The sequence below is a fragment of the Motacilla alba genome, chromosome 9 (assembly GCF_015832195.1).
Source record: "Motacilla alba alba isolate MOTALB_02 chromosome 9, Motacilla_alba_V1.0_pri, whole genome shotgun sequence".
Classification (NCBI taxonomy): domain Eukaryota; kingdom Metazoa; phylum Chordata; class Aves; order Passeriformes; family Motacillidae; genus Motacilla; species Motacilla alba.
Window position 1 is genome coordinate 4,605,454 of NC_052024.1, and position 26,453 is coordinate 4,631,906.

Here is a 26,453-nt window from a genome sequence, read left to right on the forward strand (position 1 = left end):
TTTTTTTTTTTTTTTTTTGGTTTTGTATTTCCTTCTTGGTCTGACTAATTGAGAAATTGATCATCACACAGCAAAAAACGCCCACAAATCATAATTGAAAGGCACTTTGGTGAGGTGCACAGGAAAGTTCCAGCCAGCTGTGGTGGCAGAGCAGCGCTGCTCTGCCCTGGAGGTGGCTGTGGCACCGTGTGGCTGTGCTGGATGGAGATGAGATGCCTCAGCTTCCCCAGGCTGGGGAGTGGCTGCACAGCCAGGGCTGAGCTGGGGCTGTGCCTCAGCCAGCTGAGGAGGCACAGAGCAGAACTCCAGGAGTTTTTTGGGCCTCACTCCATGATTTTTTAAATATTTAAATATTCAGGGCTGGTTTTCCCCCGTGGCTGAGGGAAAAGAGCAGAACTGGAAACCCTGAGTGTTGTTTTCTTGTTTTTCTTGATTCCCCAGTCAGCTCTGTGCTTTGTTCTTTGCTCTCCTGACCTTGTTCCCAGCCTGTGGCTCTGCCGGCTGGGAGTGCTGCTCCTGGGGCTGCAGCTCGGCAGGGCTGTGTTGGGATGGCTTTGGCAGGCCAGTGGGATGTGATAAACTCAGCCCCTTCTCGCTGCAGCTGCCTGACCCTGAGTCAGGAACCTGCTGTGTTCACACATCCCCAGGGACCGGGGCCCTCACTGTGCTAAAGCTCTTTCGGTCAATGTGTTTTCTTTCATACTCTGAATTGTTCCCCTGGGAAAGACAGATGTTTTGGGAGGAGAATGACAAGCTCAGTGATAACTGGGATAGTAGAAGACCTGGAAGAGGAGGAGAGAATGCTGAAAGGCAAAGAAAAGCAAAAATAACCCTGCCTAGGATGTCAGCAGCCCGAGGGGTGGTTTGCAAGGCTCCCCAGTGCAGGTGTTGGAGCTGTGGCCTTCCCTGTGCACAGAGCCACCACCCTGGCACCTTTGTGGCCAGGAGCTTCTGTTGGCCCCATTTGGGCCACCTCGTGCACTCAGTGACTGGCCCCTCCTGGGTGTTACCCCCGGTGTGAAAGAAGTGGAGAAAGTTACAGAAGGTCAGGTGGGCGTTCAGGGAAAATCTGCCCGGTAAGAGGTGGAACAGGAATAGGGTTAACATGGAGAGAGCTCTTTTTTTGTGAGGACTTTGGTGATGCAGAGCAAATCCAGGGCAGGTCTGCTCCTGTCCTCTCCTTTCCCTCGACTCCCTCCATGAACATGGATGCAGCAGGGCCAGGACCACAGGGAAAAGCCATGGGGTAAGGAGAGTGAATGCATTCAACCCATCAAACCCCTGAAAGAAAGTCCCAAACCCACTGCACTGTGCCCAGAGCCCACTGCATTGAAAAAATTACAGGATTTTTAAGTAGCTCAGTGCTTGACATAAGTAGCTGGACTTGTTAGGCCATGGGTTGAATTTGATGTGAACCCTAAGGCTGTGCTGTGTCAGGCAGAGATGGATCAGAAGGAAACCAGGAGCTGACAATCTGATCAATAATAATAGCCAAGATCATTAATAATAGTTAGAATAGGCAAAGCTGCAGTTAAAATACTGCTTTAAAATGCTGGAGCAGATTGTGGTCTGGGTACTGTAACAAACCCATCACATCGTGGACTAACAGAACCAACCAAACCCTCACCAAAACCCTCCTGAGGGGTGTGAAACAACCGAAACAGCAGCACAGTGAAGGGTGAGAAGGACCCCAGGCTCTTGCTCAGGACTGTGGTGTGAAGGAGAGGGAATGAACCTTTTTAATTGCCAGGCATTTCTTTGTTCATGGTCCCTCCTCTGAGGCGCCAGCTCGGGCCACTGAATACCAGAACGGATCTGTGCCAATGAACCTACCAGGGATGAGAACCTCAGGTAAAACCTTCTGCGGTGCCTGCAGCCCCTGCCTGTGTCCCCGTGCCCACCAGGGAGGTGTGGGCAGGGCTGGGCAGGTTCCATGGGACTGCAGCCAGGGCTCCTCGGCCGGGCCCCGAGCTCTGTGTAGCCCCTGCCAGCCGTCCCCCATCACCGATGGAGCTGCAGAACAATGTCCCCCTCTGCCTCTATTTTTTCCCCTTTCCCAGCTGCAGTGTGCTCAGCATGGGCCAGGCTGTGACCTGCAGCCTCCCCAGGGCTTGTCTTGCTGGTGGGGGGAGACCAAGAAAGCACCGCGGTTGGAAAAGTGACCTTTATTTAAAAAATAAAAAGAGCAACAAACCCCAGATGTTCTGCAACAAACCCCTTGTGCTGTCTTGTCCCAACACGCGTGCGGTGTCCCTGCTGACCTCTGCGGGGGCTGCGGGCGGGGGGACACCGGGCAGCCCCTCCGGGCTGGCAGCCACCTCCCCTGCTGCTGTGCCAGCCGGGAAAGCACCTCCCGGCCGGGAATGTCACACCGGAGCGGGACCATCGCCCACAGCAGGCGCTTCTCCGGGTCCGTGTGTTCCAGCTCCCTCTGCCTCCTGCTCCAGCTGGCCGGGGCTGCCCCTGCCAGGGTACCTGGAGAGCCTGGGAGATGCCATTCCCAGGACGGGGCTGGCCCGGAGCATCCCTCGCCGGGAGCACTGGGCTGCGGGAGGGGAGCTCGGAGCTGCGGAATCGCTCCCGTGGGAAGTGAAACAAACCCAAACAAGATAAAGTAGTGGCAGTGGGTGATGGGGGTGCGAGTCAGTCCTCGGGGGCTACACCAGCCCCGCCGCCTTCTCCTGCACGTTGTACTCCTTGCTCCTCTTCACCTTCCAGCTGATGAGGGCGAGCAGCACGGTGCCCACCACCTTGTAGCCCACCTGCAGCCCCAGGTATCTGTCGGGAGAAGAGCAGGGACATGCCACGTCTGCAGCTGGCACTTCCAGCTGCCCCCAGGCTGGGCTGGGGCCCCTCCCCTGCCCGGGACCGGGGCACAGGGTACCTGTTTCGGAGGAAATCGTTGTTGTAGTAGGCGCAGAAGCGGCCCGGGCTGCACTGCTGCTGCTGCCAGTAGATGCAGGAGGAGTCGATGAGGGCTCCGAACATGGCCGGGGCCGGCAGCCAGGCTGGCGGGGAGAGAGGATGGAGTCAGGTGCTGATCCCGAGGAGGTTCAGTGCCTCCCGCGGCTCCAGCAGCCCCCCAACCTCATTCAGAGATGAGCACTCACCCAGCAGTCTCATCAGTAAGAACTGGACCCCGATGGCGAACGACTTCTCATCCTGGTTCACCACTCTGCAGGGAAGAAGCCACAGGAGGTCAGAGCTGCTGGCCCTGGCTTTGGCCAAGACTTGGGCTGGTTGCACGTTTATGACATCCCGTTGATCCCAGCACGGGGAACCATCATATCGGCTCCCCCCTGGGACTGAGGACCCTGCACACCACTCACCGTAACACCATCATGTAGAGGGGGTTGTGGGACAGGCAGGCGACCAGGGCAGCAAAGGAGATGAGGAATACGGCAGGAAGGAGCATATGGGAGCAGCTGACTGGACAAGAGCCCGTGTAGGTGGAGAACAGCTCATTCCCATTTAGGGAACAGTTGTGGTAGATCTGTTGGAAACGTTTGGAACAAAACAGACGTCAGACTCCCAGCGCCCCGAGCAGCCTTCTCGGGACAAATCATCCCACATCCCTGAGCAGGACACCAAGCACCAGCTCCAGTTTTAAGGCACAGCCATGGCATCCTGTAATGGGATTTGCCACCATCCCTGTTCCCCCAAGCAGGTTCCCAGGGCCTTACAGCAATTCTCCAGGGCACCTTCCCCCGGGCTCAGCACACCGTGTGAAAAAGATTCCACCCCCTTATTGCATTTGTTTTGCTCCTGCAGCATCACTCCACTATTCCCAGCAAGGCTGCTTTGCTAACCACTTGCTTTACTCACCGTTTGTCTGGGGTTGGAGGGGTTGGTGGTGCTGTTGGTGCAGCCAGCGAAGCAGGGTGAGATGTATTCCGTGGTGTTTTTCCGGCACACGGGGTGGAAGATCTGCTTAGAGCATTGGCACCCAACCCGTGCCTTAACCTGCTGCTGGGAGTTGGGTGTACTGCCAGAAAGGAGGGGGGAGAAACTGGTAAAAAATTAAGAAATAGGACAGAAGGAATTAAAAAAAAAAAAAATCCCTTTTACTAGTTGAGCAGTTTTCCTGTTCCTGTTTGGGCTGGGACACTGCCAGCAGCAGCCTGGCCTTCTGCCAGCCCCCGATCCCTGCAGGTACCTCTGGAAGCGTGCAGTGAATGTCACAGGAATTATGTTATGTCTACAAACAAGTACTGACACACTTCTTTTCTCTTTTCTCCTTTTTCTTTTTTTTTTTTTTTTTTTCTCAGCTGAAAATTAATCAGCCAGAAGCCTGTAGAAATGGACCTGGGCTCTGTCCAGAGCTGCACAAACAGATGTGTGAACAGCCACAGCTGGAAACACCACACGGACACAAACTGAAAGTGGGCATGCTCCCAAACAAGCCTGATGGCTGTGGAAGGGAAGAGAACAAACCCAAATCTGCCCTGTCTTCCCTCACTCCCCCAAGGAGTGCATCTGCTGGAGTCACACAGCCTGAACCCTGCAGGAATGTGGCATGGGGCTGCTCCACCCCCTGTGGGAAGATGGCATCAGAAATCTTTCCTTGCTGGCAGTGCGCTGGGAAATGAGCTCAATGCACTTGACATCAAGCCTTGGTCGTATACAAATGTCATTTTTTATCTTAGGAAGTTACGGGTAGAGCCAAAAACATGCACTGAGGTGAGGAGAAAGATGATGTCCAGCTGGAACGCTGGGAGCGTGAGAAGTGATGTGGACACAGTGTTACTAATTTTCCCCTAAAAATCCAGAGTGAAAAATGACACCCTGCTTGTTTGGCCCAGAAAAATCATGGATAAACGCCCTCCCAAGCTCTCTGGGCTGTGAAGCACCTGGATCTCCTCCATGCAGGGGGGATCAAGGAGCAAGAAGCAGCATGGTGACGTCTTCTGCCTCCCCACCTGCGTGTATCCCTCCCCACGGATAAGAGCTGGAGAAAGAAGGAGCTGGGGGCAGCTCCTGCATTACCTGGGGTGGTAGATGCCCTCGATGTGCCCTGTGGAGCAGCCCATGAAGAAGAGGGGCAGGCAGATGAGGATGGAGAAGACGAGCACCACCACGGCGAAGCGCGGGATGGCGCGCAGGGAGAAGGAGAAGCGCTTCATGATGATCCCTCCCAGCAGCATCCCAAGTGCTGCTGCCGGCAGGTTCACAGCTCCTGCAGAGCAATGGAGCCATTGGAGGGGGTCCTGCCTACCCAGAACCCCTCCATGGGCAGGGGGCAGCTCTCTGGACCCCACAGGAGTTGTGAGAACCCGCAGATCCAACTGTTGTCTGAGACAGCCCAAACTGAAGGCAGTTGGGGAACTACAGGTCAGGAAAGCCACCAACCACCCCAAGGTGAACTCCAGGTCTCATCCAGGAAGGAGCTTTCACTGACTTCTTCTCCAGGATTTAAAAAGGCTGGAGAATACGGGCAGTTGGCTCCCTGCTGATGGATATTTTTTGCCTCCATCCATGCTCACCTATGAGGAAGTTGGCCTGGGAGGGGGAGGCACCGTACTGCTTCTCCAGGAATTTGTTGAGGAAGGTGGACAGACCCGCAATGACGGAGGAGAAGCTGCACTGAGCCAGCACCAGGAGGATGAAGAGGGGGTTGAGCAGCAGCCTGAGGAAGATCTTTGGGAATCCTACAGGGAAACGGTAGGAAAAATGTCTTTTAGCCATGTGATCCTCACGCCAGCCATTTGTACTGGGAATAAACCCCCAGCCTTAGCCCTGTTCCCAGTAAGGATGTCTGTGGGATGATGATAATCTGCTGGGGATGTCTGCGGGCATGGGAAAGCGGGAGGAGAGACACCCTAATGTGTCCCAGCAGCTGGCAGCACCATGGATGTGCTTTTCTGGTGGGACATTGTGTCCTCTGGCCCCATCAACAGAGGCAGATGGACCCTGGGAGCAACTCTGTTTATTTGGTCTCTTATGAGTTTTCTAATTAGCAGAGAATGGTGGAGAGCCAGCATCCATCAAAGCCCAAAGAGAGGAGAAGAGAGACAGCTCCAGGATATGACTGCAGTGGAGGAAGAGAGGAGGGGTTTTATCTGGGAAGAAATCCTCCTGGAGCTATAAGAGTCATTAATCTGGTCCCTCAGCAGTGACATCCCTCTCGAGCCTGTTTTGGCTCCACGTAAACAGTGTCAGCTGCAGTGGGATGACCTCGTCGAGGAGCTGGTGGCGCCAGCAGCCCCATGCCCACTCCTGGAGCTGGAGTTAAACCTCCCAGTGACCCTTTTCTGGCACACTCGTACCGCTTAAAGGCCCTCAGTGCAAAATTTGGAAACATTTGAGGCCCCACAGAAGAGGGGCCTCAAGAGGTCTGCAGCCAGAGGGAGGCTGTGCCCACCTTCCCCTGGTCCTCAGACCCTCGTGGAACTGGAGCTGGTCCACACACAGTGCGGGGCTCCCAAGGACTCCCAACAAGCCCCCTTGGTGTGAACCTGCCAGTGTGGTGGTCCCCACCCACCCCACACGGCCCAGCATGGCCCAGCATCCCCATCCACCCTCTCCTGGACCCCCCAGGAGTTTACTTTTGATGAACTCCAGCAGGGAGGTGTCTTGAGCAGCCCCTGTCTCCATCTTCCTGAGCATCCCGGCCTCCGTGTTCTGCTCCTGGCAGGGACAGAGGAGCAGCCTGAGTGAGAGGGGCTGGCACTGTCCTGGCACAGGGAGGCTCAGCAGGGCCAGGGTCTGTGCCAGGGGCCTTTGACCCCAGCCAAGCCTGACAATTATAGCAAAGCCACGTCCCACGAGCCCTGAGCAGGCTGGGAGAGCTGGGAGTGTTCACCTGGAGAAGAGAAGGCTCTGGGGAGAGCCCCTTCCAGGGCTTAAAGGGGCTCCAAGAGAACTGGAGAGGGACTGGGACAAGGGCCTGGAGTGCCAGGACAAGGGGGAATGGCTTCCCACTGCCATTAGGGTGAGATGGGACCTTGGGGACAAATTCTTGTGGTGGGCAGGCCCTGGCACAGGGTGCTCAGAGAAGCTGTGGCTGCCCCTGGATCCCTGGAAGTGTCCAAGGCCAGGCTGGATGGAGCTTGGAGCAACCTGGGACAGTGGAAGGTGTCTCTGCCCATAGCAGGGGGTAGAACAGGATGAGCTTTCAGGTCCCTTCCAACCCAAACCATTCCGAGATTCTGTGATTAAAGGGGTGAATTATCTCAAATATCACTGCAGCCCCTGAGCAGGGCAGCAAGACAACAGCTTGGTTTTGAGAGGCTTTCGGAACTTGGAAATCTTTCCTCCCCTGAAGCCTGACAAAATACCTCCCTTTTAATTCTGCGAAAAGTCTGAAAATGAAAGTTAGAGATAGTTCAGCTCAAGTCTGGGGAGTCCTTTAACCATAACTGTGAAATATTTTGGCTTTGATTTTACCTTTAAAGAATCAATGAGTAAACAGTTTCAAAACAGAACTAAAGTATTTTTTGGTAACAAAACCAGCGGGCTTTGGCCTTGAAAACACCAAAATTATACATGGTAATTATTTTCCACCTTTTAAAATCTGTTTTAATGGGAAAGGGTTGCTGGACTGCCTTCCTCCCTCCCACCCCACTCCTCTGAGGAGAGGTACTCCTTCCCTGAGCACATCCCTGGCTCCAGGACATTCCAGCCTCTGGAGATGAGGTCTCACCTCTCCTTTCAGCATGTACCGAGGGAAGAAGAAGTAAGGGATGGAGGTGAGCACCAGGCAGCCCGAGGAGATGAGCAGCCCCAGCCACCAGGCCCCGATCCACCGCTGGTCGCTCGGCGTCAGGTCCACTGTCAGTGCAACACAAAAGGACACACTGTAAGAGCTCCAAGGGTGAAAGGGACACATCTCCATGAAAATACGGATTTGTGGAGTATGAAGAATCCCTGTGGGCACAACCCAAGGGTCTCTCCACTGGCGTGTAACAGCAAATGGATGGAGGTGGGAGCTCCCACCAGTGCAAGACCAGCACTTGTCAAACACTGGGTTGTGTTTGACCTTTTTGTTTTCCCTGGCTGGGAAAACAACCACTGCCACTCATCCCAACTGTACCAAGCCTCCCAGGTGACTGCAGGGTGAATTTGGTCAGCATGGAAGTACACTGGTGGCACAAGTCCAACTCTAACCCCTGAGCCAACCAGTGAGGCAGAGATTATGGGGGTCCGACTCCGTCCTCTGCCTGGGGAACACGGTGGGTTGGACCATGCTGCTGACAGGGATGCTGAGCCAAGACAGGGACTGGGAAAGGCTGCGCCACTTTCCTGGAAAAAGTTGCTCTCCCATTGTTCCAGGCTGGGTCACTTTCTGCTCACAGGCACCGAGGGAAGGCCCTGTGCTGGCAGAAGCTCCTGGTTTCCAAGTGGACCAAACTCTGGGCGCCTTCTCCGGAAAAAGGAGGAGAAGGTGAGAGCCGCTCTGTCTCCAGCACACACATCCTTTGGCTGGGCCAAGTGATGCTCACGGGAGGTCTGACAGATTGCCTGGCTTGGCTTGGGGACACGGCTGCCCACGGCTGGGATCTGGCTGGGAAGGAGCCACGGCCAGCTCCGGGTGGGAGCTCCGTGCCAGGGTGTGACCAGAGAGGAGCCCACACCCCACTGAAACAATCGGCCCACTTCCCCAAACAGGACCACTCCACTCTGGAGCTTGGATGTCATCATGGAGCGACCAGGCAGAGGCTGCTAAATCCGTCTGCCGCCGTGGGGAGTGGGCCAAGGCTTTTTGGCATTTCCTGCCCACGTTCATTTATTATTCTTATCAGGCACCGGACAAAAATGTCAAGCTCTGATCTCTCTAAGGAAACACAGGAAAAGCCACGTTAATGATAGAGCTGGGGAGAATTCTTTAGTGATTAAGTTACCAGAAATAATAAGCACATGCCATGGATAAAGCAAATTATCCCTGTGATGGCCTCAGCTCAGCACCTCTCTCTGCAGGTGCTGGTGGCGGGTGCTGGGGAGGAGGATCAGTACACTCAAATTCTCTGTGTTTCCAGAGGGCAGTGATTGCTCTCTGGTTCTTTTCTCCATTCCTGGATTCCTCAGATTTGCCTGTTCCTCTTCAGTACCATGCTGGAGCTGTGGGATACCTCCTCAGTGTGGTGGCAGTGGGCAGAGCCCAGCCATGACCTCCAGTGCAGCACCATCAGTTGGGCATTGGAATGTCCCTGCCCCGGGGCTCTGCTTCAGTGGTGGCATCAGGACCACCTGTATTTTACAGGGTGATGGAGTGGAGCAGTAAGCTGGGGGTGCTCTTCCAGCTCAGATCTTTCCAGGGCAGTAGGTTTTATGGGTCACAGGACTAGTGGCTTCTGTCACCTTTCATCTCAGAGTGACCTTCTGACCCACAGAGGGTCTTTAGGACCTCTGCTACCTGAGCAATACTCACCAGTGTTAACCCTCCCGATATCCACGAAGAGCCGCAGCACCACAGACCCCAGCAAGTATCCAAAGGCAGGGCCAAACACAGCAATGGCAAAGAGGATGGCTGGGAAAAGGGAGCAGAGAGAGCCCCTGTGAGCAGGGAATTGTAGTTTCCATGCAGATATGGCTTCTGTCTTCGCAGAAAATGCAGGGATGGTGGCACAACACACAGAGGGGAGAAACCACCCTTCATCATGCTTCTGTTGGCTAGAAGGTCCCCACTGCCCCGACTCTGAAGGTGGTGTTTATCTGACAGGAACAGAGGGGGAGGGCAGCTGCCTGCGGACAAAGTCCCTCTGCTCTGCTGCCATCAAGGCTTTGCTGACACAATACAAGTGGTCAGCTACACCATGAATATCCATGATATCCATGAACCCCAGCGAGCAGCAGGGCAATGACATCCTGGGCTCACACAGGTGATTGAGACCTTCATGTCCTCTAGGATGCCAAGGAAAAAAACACATCTTCATCCTCAGATCCAAGGAAAAATATTTGGTTCAAACGTCAGGAGAGGTGAAAAATTCTGAGGGCAAAAAGGCCACCAGACCACCCTGGGTGTAGCTGAACCCTCCCATTCCAAAATAGATAACCCGTAAGGTCAGAACATTTTCCTTTCATTTGTTTGCAATGACAGGATCCAAGTTCCCTCCTTGAGAGAAACTCTTTACACAACTTTCTCAAGATGTTTAAAAGGAGGCAGTGAGCTTGAGCTGCATCAGACATAAAATGAAATGGGACTTGGGGAGTTGGAATTTCTGCTATATTGAGGCAACCCTGGAGCCATTCACCCTGACAGACATTTCCACAGCCCTAAAGGGAGCACCTGTATTATAAACAGCACACCAGTCCCTCTTTCCTTCCTCTTTAAAACCTTTCAGGTTCCTTCAGTCCTCTTTCCTTCATTTTCCTTGCAGATTTGGGAATTCTAAGGGATCTGTGGGACAATTCATTGGAACAGTGATCCCTCACTGCAGAGGGCAGACAAGGATGCTGGAGCTTGAAGCAACCTGGGGTAGTGGGAGGTGTCCCTGCCCGTGGCAGGGAGTGAAACTGGATGAGATTTCAGACCCTCCCAACCCAAACCATCCTGGGATTTTGTGAAATGCAACAATGCACAGCAATGGTCCCACTTACCAACATACAGTGGGGAATTGTTGGATTCTGCAAAGTCATCCACGTAGGATATCCCAAAGGGCTGGATGGGCACGGTCCCGATCCCGGCCAGCAGCTGGGCAATGACCATCATGGCCCACACGCTGCTGGCCTCCTTCTCGGGGTCCCGGGTGGTGTTTGAGCACACAAATCTACTCTCTGCATAGCACAGCTCAACCTGCCCCTGGCTTTTGTTACCTGGAAGGAGGAAAAAAGGCCATTTCAACCCTGGGTACATCCCCTGCCTCCTCCCACTAAATCCCCAAAGAGCAGGAGTCTCCCAAACTCACTGAGTAGGCACAAGCTGCTGGATTTTGGATGGATTGCTTGTTTTGTTCAGCAGTTCTCATCACCCTGCACTTCCTTTGGAGTATTATACTGAGGTCAGCAAACAACCAGGCTGTGATTTTAATCACACTTTTACAGAGTTCGTGGCATGGAGTGAGGGTGCTCTGGGTTTAATGAGGGCAGACCTAACCCATGGCTGGTTTTTGCTGTCTGTGGTCTCTGCTCCCTTGTGGTACCTGGGCAGGAATAGGGAGTGATGCCCTCTGGGGTCAGCTGGCTGCCCTAAGCAGGACGCCCTGTCCTGAATCCCTGCTGCCCCCATGGCTCAGGAGTAGCCCAGCTCCTTCCAAAACATGGCCCTTGCTTCTTCATACAGCCCAGACACCAAGGGTCTTCACCCTGCTCCAGACTGCCATGGAAACTCCAACCAGGACTGAAGTATCTTCAGGGGCTGTTCACAGGCTGAATGTGTTCTTTTCCATCAGGCAGTCCCCATAATGTCAATATCTCTGCCCTGTCCATCTGTTTTTGCAGTCCATGCTCTAGTCCTGTTCAGTTTAGCAAAGGCGTTCTGCAAGAATTGTGTTCTGTGCAGAACTTTTGGGTCATTTCCATTCTGCATGGAAAAGTAAGCTGTCGTTGTTCCCATGAGCTTGCTCCCAAAGCCTTCCCAGTTAAAGCAGCAGCCTTCCTTGGACTGGATCAGATCAGGATCCTGGCCAGAGCAGGCCCTGGGGACAGGGGAGCTTTGCTGTATCACAGAATTCCACAATGGTTTGGGTTGAAAGAGGCCTTAAAGCCCATCTCATTCCGCCCCCTGCCACAGGCAGGGACACCTTGTTGCTCCAAGCCCCATCCAACCTGGCCTTGGACGCTTCCAGGGATCCAGGAACAGCCACAGCTTCTCTGGGCACCCTGTGCCAGGGCCTCAGCACCCCCACAGGGAAGAATGTCTCCCTGATACTTGATTTAAGCCTGCTGTCTTAGAGAAACTGTGGCTGCCTCATCCCTGGAAGTGTTCAAAGACAGACTTGGAGCAACCTGGGACAGTGGAAGGTGTCCCTGCCCATGGCAGGGGGTGGAACGAGATGGGCTTTAAGGTCCCTTCAAACTCAAATCATTCCATGATTCTGTAACAACAGCTGGAATAGCATGTGCAGGAGAGGCAGAAGAAACCCCACATGTAATTTTTGCATTCAGAAGGGGTTCCAAAGCTATAATGACATCAGGTTTAACCAGCAACTGCCCACCTTAAGGCTCTGCCTTCAGCCACTGTTTGAATCACCTGAGCCCTGGAAACACCCCCTTTTTTGGGGGCAGTCACACATCACCCATCTGGGACAGCTGGATCTGGGTTTGTGGGGGCACAGCTGGTGGCTCTCACCCGTGCTGAGTGCAGTGTACTCGTAGGGGCCCGATAGGAAGTGGGGCAGGGTCACCAGGAAGGCCCCCAGGGCCAGCAGCAGCCCCCCCACGCCGATCACGCGCGGGCGGTGCACCCGGCTGCCGAAGTAGCTGACGAAGATGATGAGCACCACGTTGCCGATCTGGAAAAGGCACAGAGAAGGGGGAGGAATGTGAGAAGACATCACAGAGGACATCCAGACCCTGTGGCTGTGTCTGGGGGGCTGGACAGGGCTCTCATCAGGAGGTGTTTGAGGCTCACAGGAGCAGGAGCATCCCCTGGCCCTGCGTGTTCACAGCACGTCAGTGCTCCCTTCTCATCTCCGGCCACAGGGTCACTCCTTGGCCTCGGCCACCTCTGGGCAACCCTTGTTGGCATGAAGGACATCACAGCCTCCCTGTGATCTGGCTGGGGCTCTTCCAGCACCCACACCTGCCCTCCACCCCACAGGCATCACAGAATCCCTTAGGTTGGAAAAACCCTCCAAGACCATCAAGTCCGACTGTTCCCCCAGCACTGACAAGGCCACCACTGACCCATGTCCCCGAGTGCCACATCCACACGTCTGTTAAACCCCTCCAAGGATGGGGACTCCACCACTGCCCTGGGCAGCTGTGCCAGGGCTGGACAACCCTTTTGGTGAAGAAATTTTTCTCTCATACACAAACTAAACCTCCCCTGGCACAGCTTGAGGCCATTTCCTCTTGTCCCGTCCCTTGTTCCCTGGAAGAAGAGATTGACAAATGTGGCATAAACTGACAATTCCTCCAAAACCAGTAAGGAATGAAACATATTGCCTCCACTCCTGTGACTCAAACACAGATGAGCCCTGCTACAAAGTCCAGCTCACTGCAAATATTTATGACCCTGGGCATTTGCAACTGCAGACAGCATCAACTAGAAAGCCATGAAACCACACAGCTCGCTCAGGCAAGTGGGTGAACACCACAAAATTCCCATTACATGGGCTTTAACAGCTCAGGACAACCTAAACATCATTTTAACTTTGGCATGTTGAAGCTGTCCCTGCTCATTGCAGGGGGTTGAGCAAGATGGCCTTTAAAGGTCCCTTCCAACCCAAACCATTCTGTGATTCTATGTATGGCTAAGAAAACTTTGTATTTATGTTTGCACGGGCTCCCTTGTTTGTCTCTTTGTGGGTTTTGTTCTTGGAATTGCTGTAGGCACCAACACAATAAGATTGTTGTCCTGGACAGGCAGGGCACCTCACACAGTCACAGACAGCAGGAAGTCTCAGTGGGCTTCCACTGAGACCTCTTTTTAATCCCAAATGTCCATGCTGGTTGAGGTAAGACTGGGGCACCCACTTCCCCAGGGATCTAGGAAGATTCCCAGTGTCCAGCTTCTTGATGGAGCATCCCGTGTGCTCACCGGGGAGCTCATGAACAAGTATGTGGCCACTTGGTTTCAGCAAAAAAAGTCTCTTTTTCCTGGCCTTTCCCAGGCCTTGAAGAGCTGGTAGCAAGGACAGAACTCCTGAAAATGTGAATGAGGAGACTTATTCCAAGGGATTTCTTGGTAAGAAAATGCTTGTGAGAAAATCCTCAGCCAGCTCAGCAATATGCATTAAACTGCCAGAGGTCAGGGTTAATTCTTCCCTGAGAGGGCGCTGAGGCCCTGGCACAGGGTGCCCAGAGAAGCTGTTGCTGTCCCTGGATCCCTGGAAGTGTCCAAGGCCAGGTTGGACAGGGCTTGGAGCAACCTGGGATAGTAGAAGGTGTCCCTGCGCATGGCATGGGGTGGAATGAGATGGGATGAACTTTAAGGTCCCTTTCAACCCAAACCATTCTGGAATTCCATCCAGGGGAAGTCTGCTCTTGTCCAAGGGCCATCACCACAGGACCCCCCGTTCCCCGGCTGGACATGGCAGAGCAGAATGAGGTGTGATGAGGTGTCCCAGAGCACAGCACAGCTGCTCCTCCCAGCACATGGAGGCTGAGGAAGCCCTGGGTGTGAACAGCCCTGAGACCCTGTTTTGGGAAGGGGCCCCCCAGGTCCTGGCCACCCTTTGGGTGCTCCTCTCCCAGTTACCTCATGCAAGCTGGAGATGAAACCTGAGGAGAGGCTGGAGAGCCCAAAGCGCTTCTCGATGGTGGTGAGGCTGCTCTTGAAGTTGGCGCTGTAGAGGAGCTGGGAGAGCTGGAGGAGCCCATGGCACAGCACAAACACCTGTGGGCAAACAAAGAGTGCCGCCACAGTGAGGACCCAGTTGGAATCACAGACTCATTAAGGTTGGAAAAGACCTCCAAGGCCATCAGGTCTAACCTTTGACTGAGTACTGCCATGCCCACTAAACCATATTGAGAAGTGTCACATCTACATCTACTGTTCGGACACTTCCAGGGATGGTGACCCCACCACATCCCTGGGCGCCTGTTCCAATGATTAACCACTCTTTCAGTGAGGAATTTTCCCTGATATCCGATGTGAGCCTCTCCATGCACCCTTTGAGGCCACATGAGACCACAGTGCCCTGCTGCCGCGCAACCGCTGGCGACCACATCCTGCATGAGTGTATTCCAGCTGGCTTTGGCCAACGGCTGCACCTCTGGCATGGAGCATCCTGGGATTCACTCCGCTGGAAAGTCAATTAACTGAACCTGCTCCAAGGGGTGTTGCTAGAAAAAGTGGAAAAAGGGTCTTAAAAGCCCCAGAGGGAGAGGATGAAATATGCACAGCATGGTCTCACTACTGGAAGATTCCAAAATAGTATCCCAAACCCAGCATCTTCCCTTGAGCTGGACAATGAGCTGAGCCAGGAGCCAAGCTGAGCAGAGGCAGAGGAGGGAATACAGAGGGTTTGGGAGAAATCTGGCTGAAAGAGCCCGGGTGGGCTGCGAGAGGAGAGTGCTCTCAGCCAGGGATGCAAGAGGCAGCTCACAAGTGTCTTTTGATCTATATTTAGTCAGAACAGTTTCCCTTTATTTTTCTTGGAATGGAATGCATCCACACGGTGCCAAGAGCATTTTAAAATCAATTTCTAAAAATCCCAACAAACAAATAAAAAAAAATCAAATGGGGGAAGGTCTTTTAATTTAGATTCACAGGAAATCAAATATTTGCTGAATACCGGAAGAGTGTCCGTCAACGATAACGTCGGGAAGTGAGAGATGATGGATGGGGGATCAAAGGTACTGCAGGGCTGACAAATTCCTGATATTCTTGGCCAGGAGAGCAGCAATAGTCCTTATGAGTATTTATCTGGAAGGGCGGTAGCGCCCAGTAGCCCTGACCCATTAAATGATAAAAAAAAAAATCAAAAAAAGACCAGCTTGGAGGATGCAAATTCCATAAGCGGGTGGAGTTGTGTTTAGGGAGCAGAGGATGATGCGTGGCCAGGCCTAGCAATTGTAGCAGAATTTGGGTAAAAGATGGGCAAGGAAATGGTTTCTTGGGAGTCTTCTCCTGTGAGGGAAGAGAGATCCAGCCATAAGACTTGGCTGGGAATCTAAAAGCATAAAGGATGGGAGAGATGCTGACTGACAGCAGAAGAGAAGAGGATGGAGATGAAGGAGAAGGAGAAAATGGAGCCCTGGCAGTGTGAGGGCAGGCTTGGAAAAACCTGGAGACCATGGGGAAGATGAAGGAGAAAGGCAAACACTCAAAAATGAGGAAAGAAGGATCACAGGCACACGCTGCCATCACGGAGTCCCCAGCCACATCTGAGAGGGGTGAGAGCAGACAGGCTGGCATTGCCATTGCAATAACCAGGAGAGGACAAAGTCCTAAGCTGGGACTTTGCCCTGACAAAAAGCTGCAGAACAGGAATTTGGGGTGTAACGTGGGAAATCCTCCCAGACAGGGCCAAAGTGGAAGTGAAATATCTGCCAGTGAACTCTTGAAGCTGAATGACCTCTCCATCCTCCCACTATCAGCTCCCACACTTGAAATCCCATCCCAGGACAAAATCCTGTGGGTGGAAGCTGGATCCACCACCTTCCCCAGGCCTGACCTGGAATCATCACCTGGAGCAGAGGGGTGACTCCTGCGAGGATGGCGACTGGAGAGGGGATCTCATTGCCAGAGAACACCAATTTTTGTCCGTGTGGCTCTGGCCAGACTCTAAGCAGCCACTGAAGCAAGGAAGTGCCGGCTGAGCAGCAGCGGCCCGGGAGCGCCCGAGCCACAGAGCAGCTGGACACAGAGCTCTCCTGGAGCCAGGCGTCAGCCGGAGAAGCAAAGCTGTTTACCAACAGGGAGGGAAGAGGGTGGATCACTGAGGCCGAATTTAGCGCAGCAAATGTCAGCCCGACCCCAGGGCAGATGGGGACATGGAGTGTCGAGGACAGAGGGGATGCCGGCATGGAGGGAAGATGAGGAGGAGAGGCAGCCTGGCTCCCCAGAATGCAGGGGGTGGCTGGAGATGGGTTGGAGGCATGGAAGGACCATGGGGATCACAGCAGGAGAGGAGAGGGACAAGCCATGGGTGGAGAGGGCAGGGAGGAAAAGGCAGAGCTGCCAGGAGATGGCCCGAGATGTATTTATGCCTTGGTGATAACCTGGGATGGCCAAACCAGAGCCCTGGATCCAGAGATGCCTGGGAACAAGCTGGGGCTGCCTGCCAGGAGGGAAGATGAGGCGGGAGAAATGCAGCTGGAGAGCACCAGCAAAGGGAGAGGAAAGCCCTGGGGTGTGACTGCTTCCCCCTGCCCATGGGTCCTTCTGATGCAGCTCTTGTCTGCAGGATTAACCGGAAAGGCGGCAAAGCCGGATGGATCCTCCAGGGATGTGATCCCACCCTGAGACCACACAGCAGCCTCAGCCCTCGGATGTGCAGAGCCCAGAGAATGGGAGGGGAAGGGCAGAGGTGATTTTTTTTCCTTGGGAAGAACCTGCCACCCAAAACAGCCAGAGAAAGGCAAAACAACCTTTTCTCTAGGACTTGTGCGGCTGGAGCGTGGCTTTTCCAGACACACTCCAAGTGTCTGGATGTGGGATGAGGCCTGATTCAAGACTTCCCCTGAGTTCAGCAGACTCAGTTTTAATTACAATAAGGACATCCTAAACCTTGAAGGCTCTGAGTGCAAAAATCTGGGCGAGTTACTCGAAGGGGTCCCCAAAAGGAGTCCATGCACCCCCTGAGGCTGGTGGACATGAGGAGCACCATCCTGCTGTGTCCCCTCACAGGTCCTCACGGGCCTCTCCCATCCCTGTCTCTCTTCCCACGTGCTCCCATCCCCACACGTTCATGCTGACCACCCACAACCTGCCCCCCGGCCTGGCCCTTCCAGCTGCGCCAGATGTGCTGTGCTGCCCCACGGCTCCCGCCAAGCTGCCCCAGGAGGGGAGGGAGCTGCCGTAATCCATCTTCCCTAATGACAAGAAGGGGCTCTTAAGGAAGAGCCAAGCTGACTTGCAGGGAGGTTTCGCTGACGCAAAGCCGACACGAGGGCGAAGGCACGGTGGGAGGTTGAGGAGCCGGGGGCACTCCCAAGCGCTGACCCTCCGGAGCAGGGGCTCCCACGGGAGCCTGGTGTATTTTTGGAGCTGCAGGCAAGGAGTGTTTGCAGACAGGCAGGGAGCAGCACAGGAAGGCCAAAGGCGTGCACCCACGTGGACCCCCCAAAATCCCCTCGTAATCATCCCCGTGCTTCTTTCGGAGCAATCCTGACTCCAGGCTGTTTACACAAGGCACTTGACTCCTTTCCAAAAGGAGCTGCGTTTAGAAGGGAGGCAAACTCCTGGGGGAGACAGGCTGCTGCCCCCACCCAGCTCGTGGGGACCAGCACCTCCCAGGGCAGTGCTTTTTCCAAAGGAAGAGAAACCCATCCCCTGGTGGAGAAGGGGGAGGACTGGTCCTTCCTTGCTGTGGACAGTGAGAGTTGGGAAGGATTCAGTCAATCCCAGCCTAGACTTCCATCTGAGATGTGTCCAACAAATACTCAGGTTTCATTTCATAGGAGTGAACCTTCTCCATGGAGCCTCCAGGGATGTCCAGGAGTCAGGATAAGGCTCCTCCAGGCGGGAGCCTAACTCTGCTCTGCAGGGACCACAGGTTTGGGAGGATCCTGCTACATGTGGCATGGCCATTGCTCCACCTGGAGAAGTGAGTTAAGGGTTAATTCCTTGCTGTGCTTCCACAGTTCCTGTCCAAAGTCATCCCTCACCTAATTTTTCAGTGTCTTCCCCTTGGCAGCCCTGGCTGGAGATAAAGAGGGTGGAAAAGACTCCAAGCTGCCTACCTCTGGAGTCTCCCTCTACTTTAATCTCCTGAGCTTGCAAGAGTAAAAAAAGGAAAGGGAGGGGGGAACTGTAGGAATTAATAAGAATATCCCCAACATTTTAACAGGGAGAAGACAGAGTGGTTTTTTTTAGAGTGGTACAATCAACCCCTACTACACTGGGACATCCTCCTGCAGTAGGACAGCTGAGGTCACTCAGTCCAAAAGAAATATATCAGGTGGATATGGCAAGTGTAGGGTTAGGGTTAGGGTTAAATAGAGTGGGAAAATACATCCCTCCTTGGCATCGCTTTCTGATGGGCAGCTGCCTGGATTTGTAGATCAAAAAGTAGCATGAAGGATGAGAAAAAGCACAGCATTTCCACAAAAGGAACCAAACACCCTGCACAGGACCCATCCTTTAGCACAGAACCTGGTCTGATGGCAGAATTTGGCTTCTAAGTGGGATTTCTACTGCAAATAATAAAATAATATGAAAATTAACCTGATCAGGGATTGTCTGAAGCATGCTGGAATGACGACTGTCTACTGCCAAGCCACACACGTTTTACACCCCTCGGCTGTCACGTGCAAAGACAATATTTGCTCTTTTTGCAAAAAACACAGGCACGGGATTTCCTGGCACTGTATCCCTTTGCAAGGCCCAGGTGAGCTCAGCTTTGCCCAGAATGGAGGTTTTTAGCTGTGGAGGATTGCTGAGGCAGACCCTCAGTGTGGGATGCTTCCCAAGAAAATATCACCCTCAGAATAGGACGCTGGGCATCCCTCAGCCTTTTCCTCCCTCAGGCAGTTTTGGGTGGTTGGTCTTCCTTCATTCTTTTCTGAAGGTCTCTTTTCATTCCGGGGTATCAGGATCCGATGAGGGTTTCCTTGAGGGCAGGTCCAGGCTGGCTGTGTTTTGCCTGACCCAGAAGTGTGTGCAAACACTCCTCCTGCCCGGCCGGCCGTGCCTCGTGCTCCCTATCAGCGTCACTCCTCTCCCGTCCTGCTCCCGATAATCTTATCTGTACTGACCACTCCTTGCTTGTGTTTGGGCACCCAACCACCTCGCCCCTCATAAAATTACCTTGTCTCAGGTCTCCTAGACCTTGATCCCACTAAACTTTCCAACCCATCTTTTTCCTTATCCCACTGCTGGTGTTGCTGGTGAAGACCAGGCGGTTCTTCCTTTCTGGAGCCTGATCCCACCAAAAGCAGACGTGACCCCAGTGCTGGACCGTCCAAACCCAACCCGTGCTGTCTGGTGCCAGCACCACCACCTCAAATGCTGGAAGACCCTGGTCACTGCAGGTCCTTCTTCTCCTGTCATTAAGGACCCTCCTCGTGCCTTTGCCACAAACACTCATCCAGCCCGCCACGCCTGCCTGCGCAGTGCCCAGGATTGCAATATTGCTTTGATTTTCCTGCTTAAATCAATGGCTCTAATCAGCCACGACTTTCTCCTTTCCGTGTTTCCCTCTCCAAACCTACAGCCACGCTGCCTCCAGATCTGTGACTTGATAAATCTCCTGTTCTGGCTAAACAAAGCAATTAATAATCTTTTCCAACAGGATATGAGAGCGCAACTGGTACATCTCCAGGCTTCTAGAATACACTCCTCAGCAAATTCCTTTAGTCCCTTGGAAGGAAGGGACAAAAAATTTACCCTGCTGCTGTTGGGATCTCAGACCCCAAGGCCAGGCTCCATTTCCTCTGCAGGAGACATCCAGCCTCCCCAGGGAGGCGAGAGCTCCCTGCTCCTAGCACCTTCACCCCAGGATGCTTTCAAGCCTTGTCCCACTCTGAAAGCCCACAGTCTCCTCCTGACCTTGTTGTCCCCTCTCCTACCCTCTTCCATTCCCTCCCTCTCCTTGCCCCAGTACAACACCCAATTTAAACCTCTCCTAAGGCTTTTAAATCTCTCTCTGGATCACCTCCGGCTGACATAAGTGAGAATAATTCTCTGTTGTCCTCCTGTTTCCTTTTCCATGCCAGGCAGTCTGCAGGCACGGAAAAAAAAGCCTCTCCCTGCTTGCACTCACAACACTTTCACACTGCTCCTCTGTGCTCTCCAGCTTCCAGCTGAAACCAGTCCAGCTCCTCTAAATCAAAAGATATTTATAAAGCTCTCCTCCTTGTCATCTTTCTGGGGATCCCAAAATCAATTAAAATAGTTCAAAACCACGAATGAGACAGTAAAGGCGAAGAAGCCAAAATATCTGAGGCTCTGTAAACAGAGAATTCCTGTGAAATAATCCTTTTCCAGTGGTTGTCTGGGAGCAGAAAATGGACACAGAATCATAGCCTCATGAAGGTTGGAAAAGACCTCCAAGATCATCAAGCCCAACATGAGCTTAAATCACAAGGCTGGGGCTCTGGACTGGGGGACACTGATGGGATCCCTGGCCACGTGTGGGTATCAAAAGGACCAACCACCTTCTCCACCTTTCAAACCTGTTTCAATTCCTTCAGGCTGTGAGGTTCTCGGTGTCCCCAGTGCCACCAGGTGCTGGCATCCGCCTGAAGGCTGGGCTCATCCTGCATTTGCCGAGCAGCACAGCTGCAAGTCCCCAAACCCCAGCGCCAGTCAGCACAACCCTGGCAGCTCTGGAGAATGTCCAAGCACAGGGATGTCCCTGTTCATCAGAGAAATCATGGAATGTTTTGGGTGGGAAGGGAGCTTGAAACCCATCCTGTCCCACCCTGCCATGGGCAGGGATACCTTCCACTAGCCCAGGTTGCTCCAAGCCCTGTCCAACCTGGCCTTGGACATGTCCAGGGCAGCCACAGCTTCTCTGGGCACCCTGTGCCAGGGCCTGCCCACCCTGACAGGGAAGAATCTCTCCCCAGCATCCCATCTGAGTGTCTCACCATCACCCCCATCTCCACCAGTGCTGTGGGGTTACTGGGACGCTCCAGGCTTCTGACCGAGGTCAGAGCTCAGCAAAACTTCCCAGCCCCAGAACCTGAAGGAGTTTTGTGTTCTGCCTGGTCTCTTGCGGGGGATGAGGGTGGGAGCGGAGGGCAGAGGGCTCGGCAGCCCTGCTCTCAAAGCGAGAGCAGAGGCTGGGCTCGTTCGGGCTGTGAGGCACGGCAGGCAGCAGTCGCGCTCCGGCCGGGCCAGGCGGAGCCCGTTGGTATCAGCACGGACCGAGCCCGTTCTGTGTCACTGCCCAGCCACTGCAAACCCACGTGTGCCCGGCAGTGACTCTGCAGCACCACACGGAACTGTCACAGCCGGGCTCCAGAGGGAACGGGGAGCAGCTGGAACCGCACCTATCCAAGCCCACGGCCACATCCACAGGGAATTGCTTCCTGAAGTGCAGCTGTGCTGTTCCTGCATCCCCAGCCGTGTCCCCGGGACTCCAACCACATCCCATAGATTTCCCTCAAACTGCCCCTTTCCACCAGGACTTGTCCCTCCCCGATGCCCATCCCTGGCACCATTGTGTTCCCACACCTCCAAACGTCAGTGGCAATGACTCCAGCTCTGGAAAACACCCAGAGAGAGATGGGGTCTGGTGCAGGGGGTGGTGGTCCCTGTCGCAGGCATCATGGAGGGGCAAAATGGTTTACATGGAAAAATAACTTGTTATTTCAGCCCTAGCCCCCCAAAAGGCACCCTGAATATGATCCCATCACATCGACTTTGGAGATTAAGTATGAGCTTAGTGATTAACTCTTCCAAGTCTTAATCTTGTCCTTCCAAGCCTGCTAAAAGCAGGGAATTTTGTTGTGTTGGAAATGCTGTCCCCATCAGAAACTGCCGTTGTCTGTGTGAGGATGTTGTGTCTGATGGCTCTGGGGAAGGTGATGCCTGTAGCTTCCCATAAAATTTGGGGCCGGATGAGGCTTTTTTGTAATCCATAATTCCTAGCACCAGTGGCTTCTTGTACAAATAAGAGCTACAAACCCTTTCAAAGCCAGGTGTTGGCCATGCCTTGCCTCTGATGACCACTCACTCCAAAACTCCCCAAACCTGGAAATTCCACTGTGACACTTTGACATGCTACTCATTTTTGGGGGCTGAGGGGACTGACACTGCACGCAGGCTAATCCTTTCTGACCCTGAAACAGTTCTTCTGTTAATGTATATATTTTTAATGCAAATGTCACAGGACAGGAAGAGTGAATAGGTCAGGAAAGGGTGGGGGAACTTGTTGCCTGTCAATTTATACATTTTTTCTTTAAAGCATGAATATTTCTCTGAGGGATGGGTGTCCTGACTGCCCACCATCCCAGATGGAGCACATCATCCCTCTGGTGCCCACGAGCATGGTTGGGTAGAGCTCAAGCTGTTCCTTCACGGGCTTGCATGGTGCCACTGCCAGACTGCTGGCTTTTTAAACCAGAAACAATTCCAAACCAGAAGTTTTGAAGTAAAAACTTTAAAAAGCAGTTTTAAAGCTTTTCTTCAGGCAATGCTTTTCCTGCCACTAGCAAAGTGACACTCCCGAGTCATCTGCCCTTGGCCAGATGCCCCTGAAAGGTCCCATCCAAGTGCCCTGAGGCATGTGGGGTGCTGAGCACCCAGCCTGACTCTGGGGCACCCACAGCCCACACCCTGTGGCTACTTATGGGGTGTACAGATGCAGTAGCATTTATTTGTTGGGGCTTTTGTTTTTTAATCCGAAAGTTTGACATCCTGCAAGAGGGTTTGGCAATGTTTTTCACTCCAGGCTGTTTTTGCTTGCTGCCAGTTTCCAGAAGAGAGTGTGAACAGCCAGAAGGGCTCTGGTTTTGGGTGACTTTACTCACCCCAACTCAGGGTCATTACTGCTGCAGCCTGGAGGGGGCTGGGGGAAAATTTTGCACCTCCAGCAGAGCAGAGGACAGGTCAGCACTCCCCTCCAGAGGAACATCAGCATAGCCCAGAAATCACCCAGGGTAATCTTTCTCCTTTCTCTCTTTCTCCTGCAGCCCACAGCCAAAAAGTGTCATCAGGTCACCTTCTGGAATAGCCCAGCCTGGGCAGTGGGGACCTTCAGGGGTATGGGACTGGGAGACATCATCTGGGATCATGGCTCCAGCACCGGGAGCTGTCAGGAGGCGCAGCCGCTTGGGAGCAGCCCCGTGGTACCTCCGGCATTCCCACAGAACTCCAGCACAGCCCAGGGAGCAGCGGGCAGCACCGTCCCTCGTGCAGGGCGAGGGCAACGTGATGGCAAACAAACCCCAAACCCATCCCGACCACGACACCTTCTCCACGGCCGCACACGCTGAAAACCCCGGGCTGGGCAGTGCTGGCACAGCACACTCACACGCTCGGGTCCCGGGACACCGGGGGGCAGACGCAGCCCGGCCCGGGCAGCACGGGCACGGCGGGTCCTGCCTGGCGGCCCCTGGAGCATCCCTGGAGCCGCTCTGCCCACGGCAGCGGCCCTTCCCAAAAACAGCGCCCGGCTGCTCCAGGTGCCCCTGTGAGGCGGTGCGAGCACGGGAATCCCCCCTTCCAGGGACATCCCCGCGGGTGGCCCGGGGACAGACCCCGGCACGGGCAGCAGCCTCGGTGCGCATCCGAAACGGGCCAAAGAGCGGGAGGGGGGGAAAGCCAGGTGAGGGGTGGTGTAAAGGCAGGATGGAGAGGTGGCGCACGGCCGGGGTGAGCGGTGTGCCCTCACGCAGGCAGCGAGCTCAGCAGCCTGGAGCTCGGGCAGGGGCCGGCTCTCAGGTGGCAGCAGGTGAGGAACGGGGCAGCCAGCGCCACCTCAGCCCACCGAGCTTTTGTGTCCGTCGCTCAAAAGCTCCGCTCACCCAAGTTTTTAAAGCAAGCCCGTGTTATTCTAAGGCAGCGCTTTCTTTTCACACCAGGATGTGGTTAATCATTCCCCAAGCAGCAGCACACCGTGTACGAGACGCCGTGGGGAAGCTCACGGAGAGCTGCTCCGTGGGGCGAAACACCCACCTGCCGTGCAGGGCATCACTCCGAACCCGCAGAGCCCCCCGGCCCTGCCCAGGCAGGACTCCCCAGGAGATGATGTTCGAATTCTGCATCATCAAACACCCTTCGTTTCACCCGCGGTGCGTGCGGGGATGCGTGGGGTGGGCTGGGGTCCCTCTCCGGGCAGGAACCCCCCTCCCTCCCCGCCAGCATCCCCGCCTCATCCTTACTTTGATGTTGCAGAAAAAACTCCTGGAGCAGGTGCTGGAGCTCTTGGGGATGCCAACCGGGGATTTGCCAACTTCGGGGCGGACTCCCATGGCGAGGGCTTCCCGGGGAGCCCCGAACTGTCGGGCTGTGCGTGGGCTGCCGCTGCTCCCCGGCCCGCACGGGCTGTGCCGGAATCCCTGCGAGGCTGCGAGTGAGCCCGGCAGCGGCAGCGCCAAGTTCTTATAAGTCGGCTCTCGGCAGCGATGATGAAACGCTTTCTCCTCCCTCTTTCGCTTTGTGCACCGAGGGAACTTTAAAGCCGCAGGAAGCAAAGGCAGCGCGCATGGAGCAGGTGGCGGCGAGGGCTTGGCGAGCCCAGACTCCTCGGGAGTGCGGGCTGCGCTGCTGCGACAATGCTCCAGCCACCCGTGGGGACACCCGGCGCCCCGAGCCGCCTCTGGGCTCCTGTGCCAGGCTGCAGGACGTGGCTGGACGAGGAAAGGGCAGTGGCAGCGGAGCCTTCCCGCCAGGAAAACGACTGGGATTTTCATTCAAAGGTCCCCTGAAGGGGCGAGAGGAAGGGGAGGCACCTTTCAGCAGCTGAGATTCGGCTCCCAGGTGGTGGGAGGGGGAAACTGGGTGGTCAGATGGAGAAATCCTTCCCCGGGCCGTGGGGGAAAAAAAAACCTTCAGTGTTTGTTTTTATAGAAAAAGCCGCATTTGTGAAGCTCCTGAGCACTGGTTGTTTTTTTTGGTTTTTTTTTTTTTTTTTTTGTTTTGGTTTTTTTTTTTTTTTTTTTTCACCAACACCTCTCGGGGCTTTGTTTATGCAAAGCACTGATTTATTTTGCAAGCTCCTCTCAGGGGGAAACGCGTCAGAAGGAGAAGGGCAGGTTGATCCAGCCGGAGGAGAAACCAGCTTCAGGAGTTTTGAGTTTTGTCCTCATTATCGCTTCCCTGGGTAAAGCAGGCGGGGAGAGCAGCGGGACCCCGCGCGAAACAGCGGGGCCCACCCTGGGCTGTCCTGAGGCTGGAGAAAGAAATCCCAGCTCCCGGGATGGTTTCCCTGGGAGGGCTGGCGTGTCCCTGTGTGCGGTACCAAGGACTGAGCCCCCTTCAGTGGCACCCCCGGCCGTGGGCGCTCACCACCAGAGGGTGCCTGGAACCCGTGGGAAGCGGCTTCCCGGGCGCTGCCATCCTCCCTCCTGCCCCCCGAGCCCCGGGTGAGGACCCTCGGGATCCGACCCTGCCCAGGGCAGTGTGACCATCAGCGCTGCTAAGATAAGAAGACTTAATCTGGGCTCTCAGCTTCCCAGTTTCTGAGCCCTGTCCCAGGACCGGTGGGTACCGCTGGCTTTGGGGTGGCAAAAGAAGCATCCTTGTTTTCCAGCTTTCTTCTTCTGCTCCCATCTCCGAGTTTGCCAGATCCGGGGCCAGGACATGGCGTGAAGAGACCCTTTATTCTCTGTCAGAGTTAGCCAAGCCCCAACATTCTGTGGCAAGGTGTGGAAGTTTCAGCCTCAGCAAGAGAAAAGCTCTATCAAACCAACATCTCTGCTCCTCTCCCATCCTCCCCGGGAGCCCAGCGTGCCACTGACCTAATTTTCAGGCAGTGTCTGACCCGCTCCCTACTCGGTTTATTTTGCAGCAGCTGTGAGGCTCACTTTGTCATGACAACCCCTCTCACGTAGCAGCTGTTCTGGCCTCCAGCTTTTCCCTACAAATTTGTCTCCATAAAGCAAAACATAGCAGGGAAGATGTCTGAGAAGTCTGAGCCCAACCTGGCAGCGGGGAAACACCCCTGCCCTGATGGCCTGTGCCACGGAAGGGGTTGGACACCCCGTGAGGGGGGGTGGTGACCCCCACAAAGGAGGCAGAAGGCTCTGGTGGGTCCAAAGGGAATCGGGACCCTCTGCATCTACCTCTGGGGGGC

The 26,453-nt window shown here is 54.5% G+C and overlaps 1 protein-coding gene across 2 annotated transcripts; it reads right to left on the reverse strand.

Annotated features, from left to right (window-relative positions):
* Window positions 1-2,150: 2,150 nt before the first annotated feature.
* Window positions 2,151-25,045, reverse strand: SLCO2A1 (solute carrier organic anion transporter family member 2A1). 2 transcript variants are annotated; one of them, XM_038145812.1, is made up of 14 exons: window positions 24,541-25,034; window positions 14,300-14,437; window positions 12,227-12,389; window positions 10,537-10,752; window positions 9,368-9,466; window positions 7,643-7,770; window positions 6,546-6,627; window positions 5,484-5,648; window positions 4,987-5,176; window positions 3,826-3,985; window positions 3,330-3,493; window positions 3,111-3,175; window positions 2,885-3,008; window positions 2,151-2,778 (listed from the first exon to the last, which is right to left on the reverse strand). In XM_038145812.1, the coding sequence occupies exons 1-14, from the start codon at window positions 24,628-24,630 to the stop codon at window positions 2,658-2,660; spliced, it is 1,905 nt and encodes a 634-aa protein (XP_038001740.1). In that variant the 5' UTR covers window positions 24,631-25,034; the 3' UTR covers window positions 2,151-2,657. The 2 variants fall into 2 exon arrangements, with proteins under 2 accessions (XP_038001740.1, XP_038001739.1); XM_038145811.1 differs by having other exon boundaries at window positions 2,151-3,008; window positions 24,541-25,045.
* Window positions 25,046-26,453: the final 1,408 nt, after the last annotated feature.

Coding starts and splice junctions, on each gene's coding strand:
- SLCO2A1 (XM_038145811.1), bottom strand. CDS start 24,630: ATGGGAGTCCGCCCCGAAGTTGGCAAATCCCCGGTTGGCATCCCCAAG. Junction 6,628..7,642: donor GGTACATGCTGAAAGGAGAG/GTGAGACCTCAT, acceptor TGTCCCTGCCAG/GAGCAGAACACGGAGGCCGG. Junction 3,009..3,110: donor CTTACTGATGAGACTGCTGG/GTGAGTGCTCAT, acceptor TCTCCCCGCCAG/CCTGGCTGCCGGCCCCGGCC.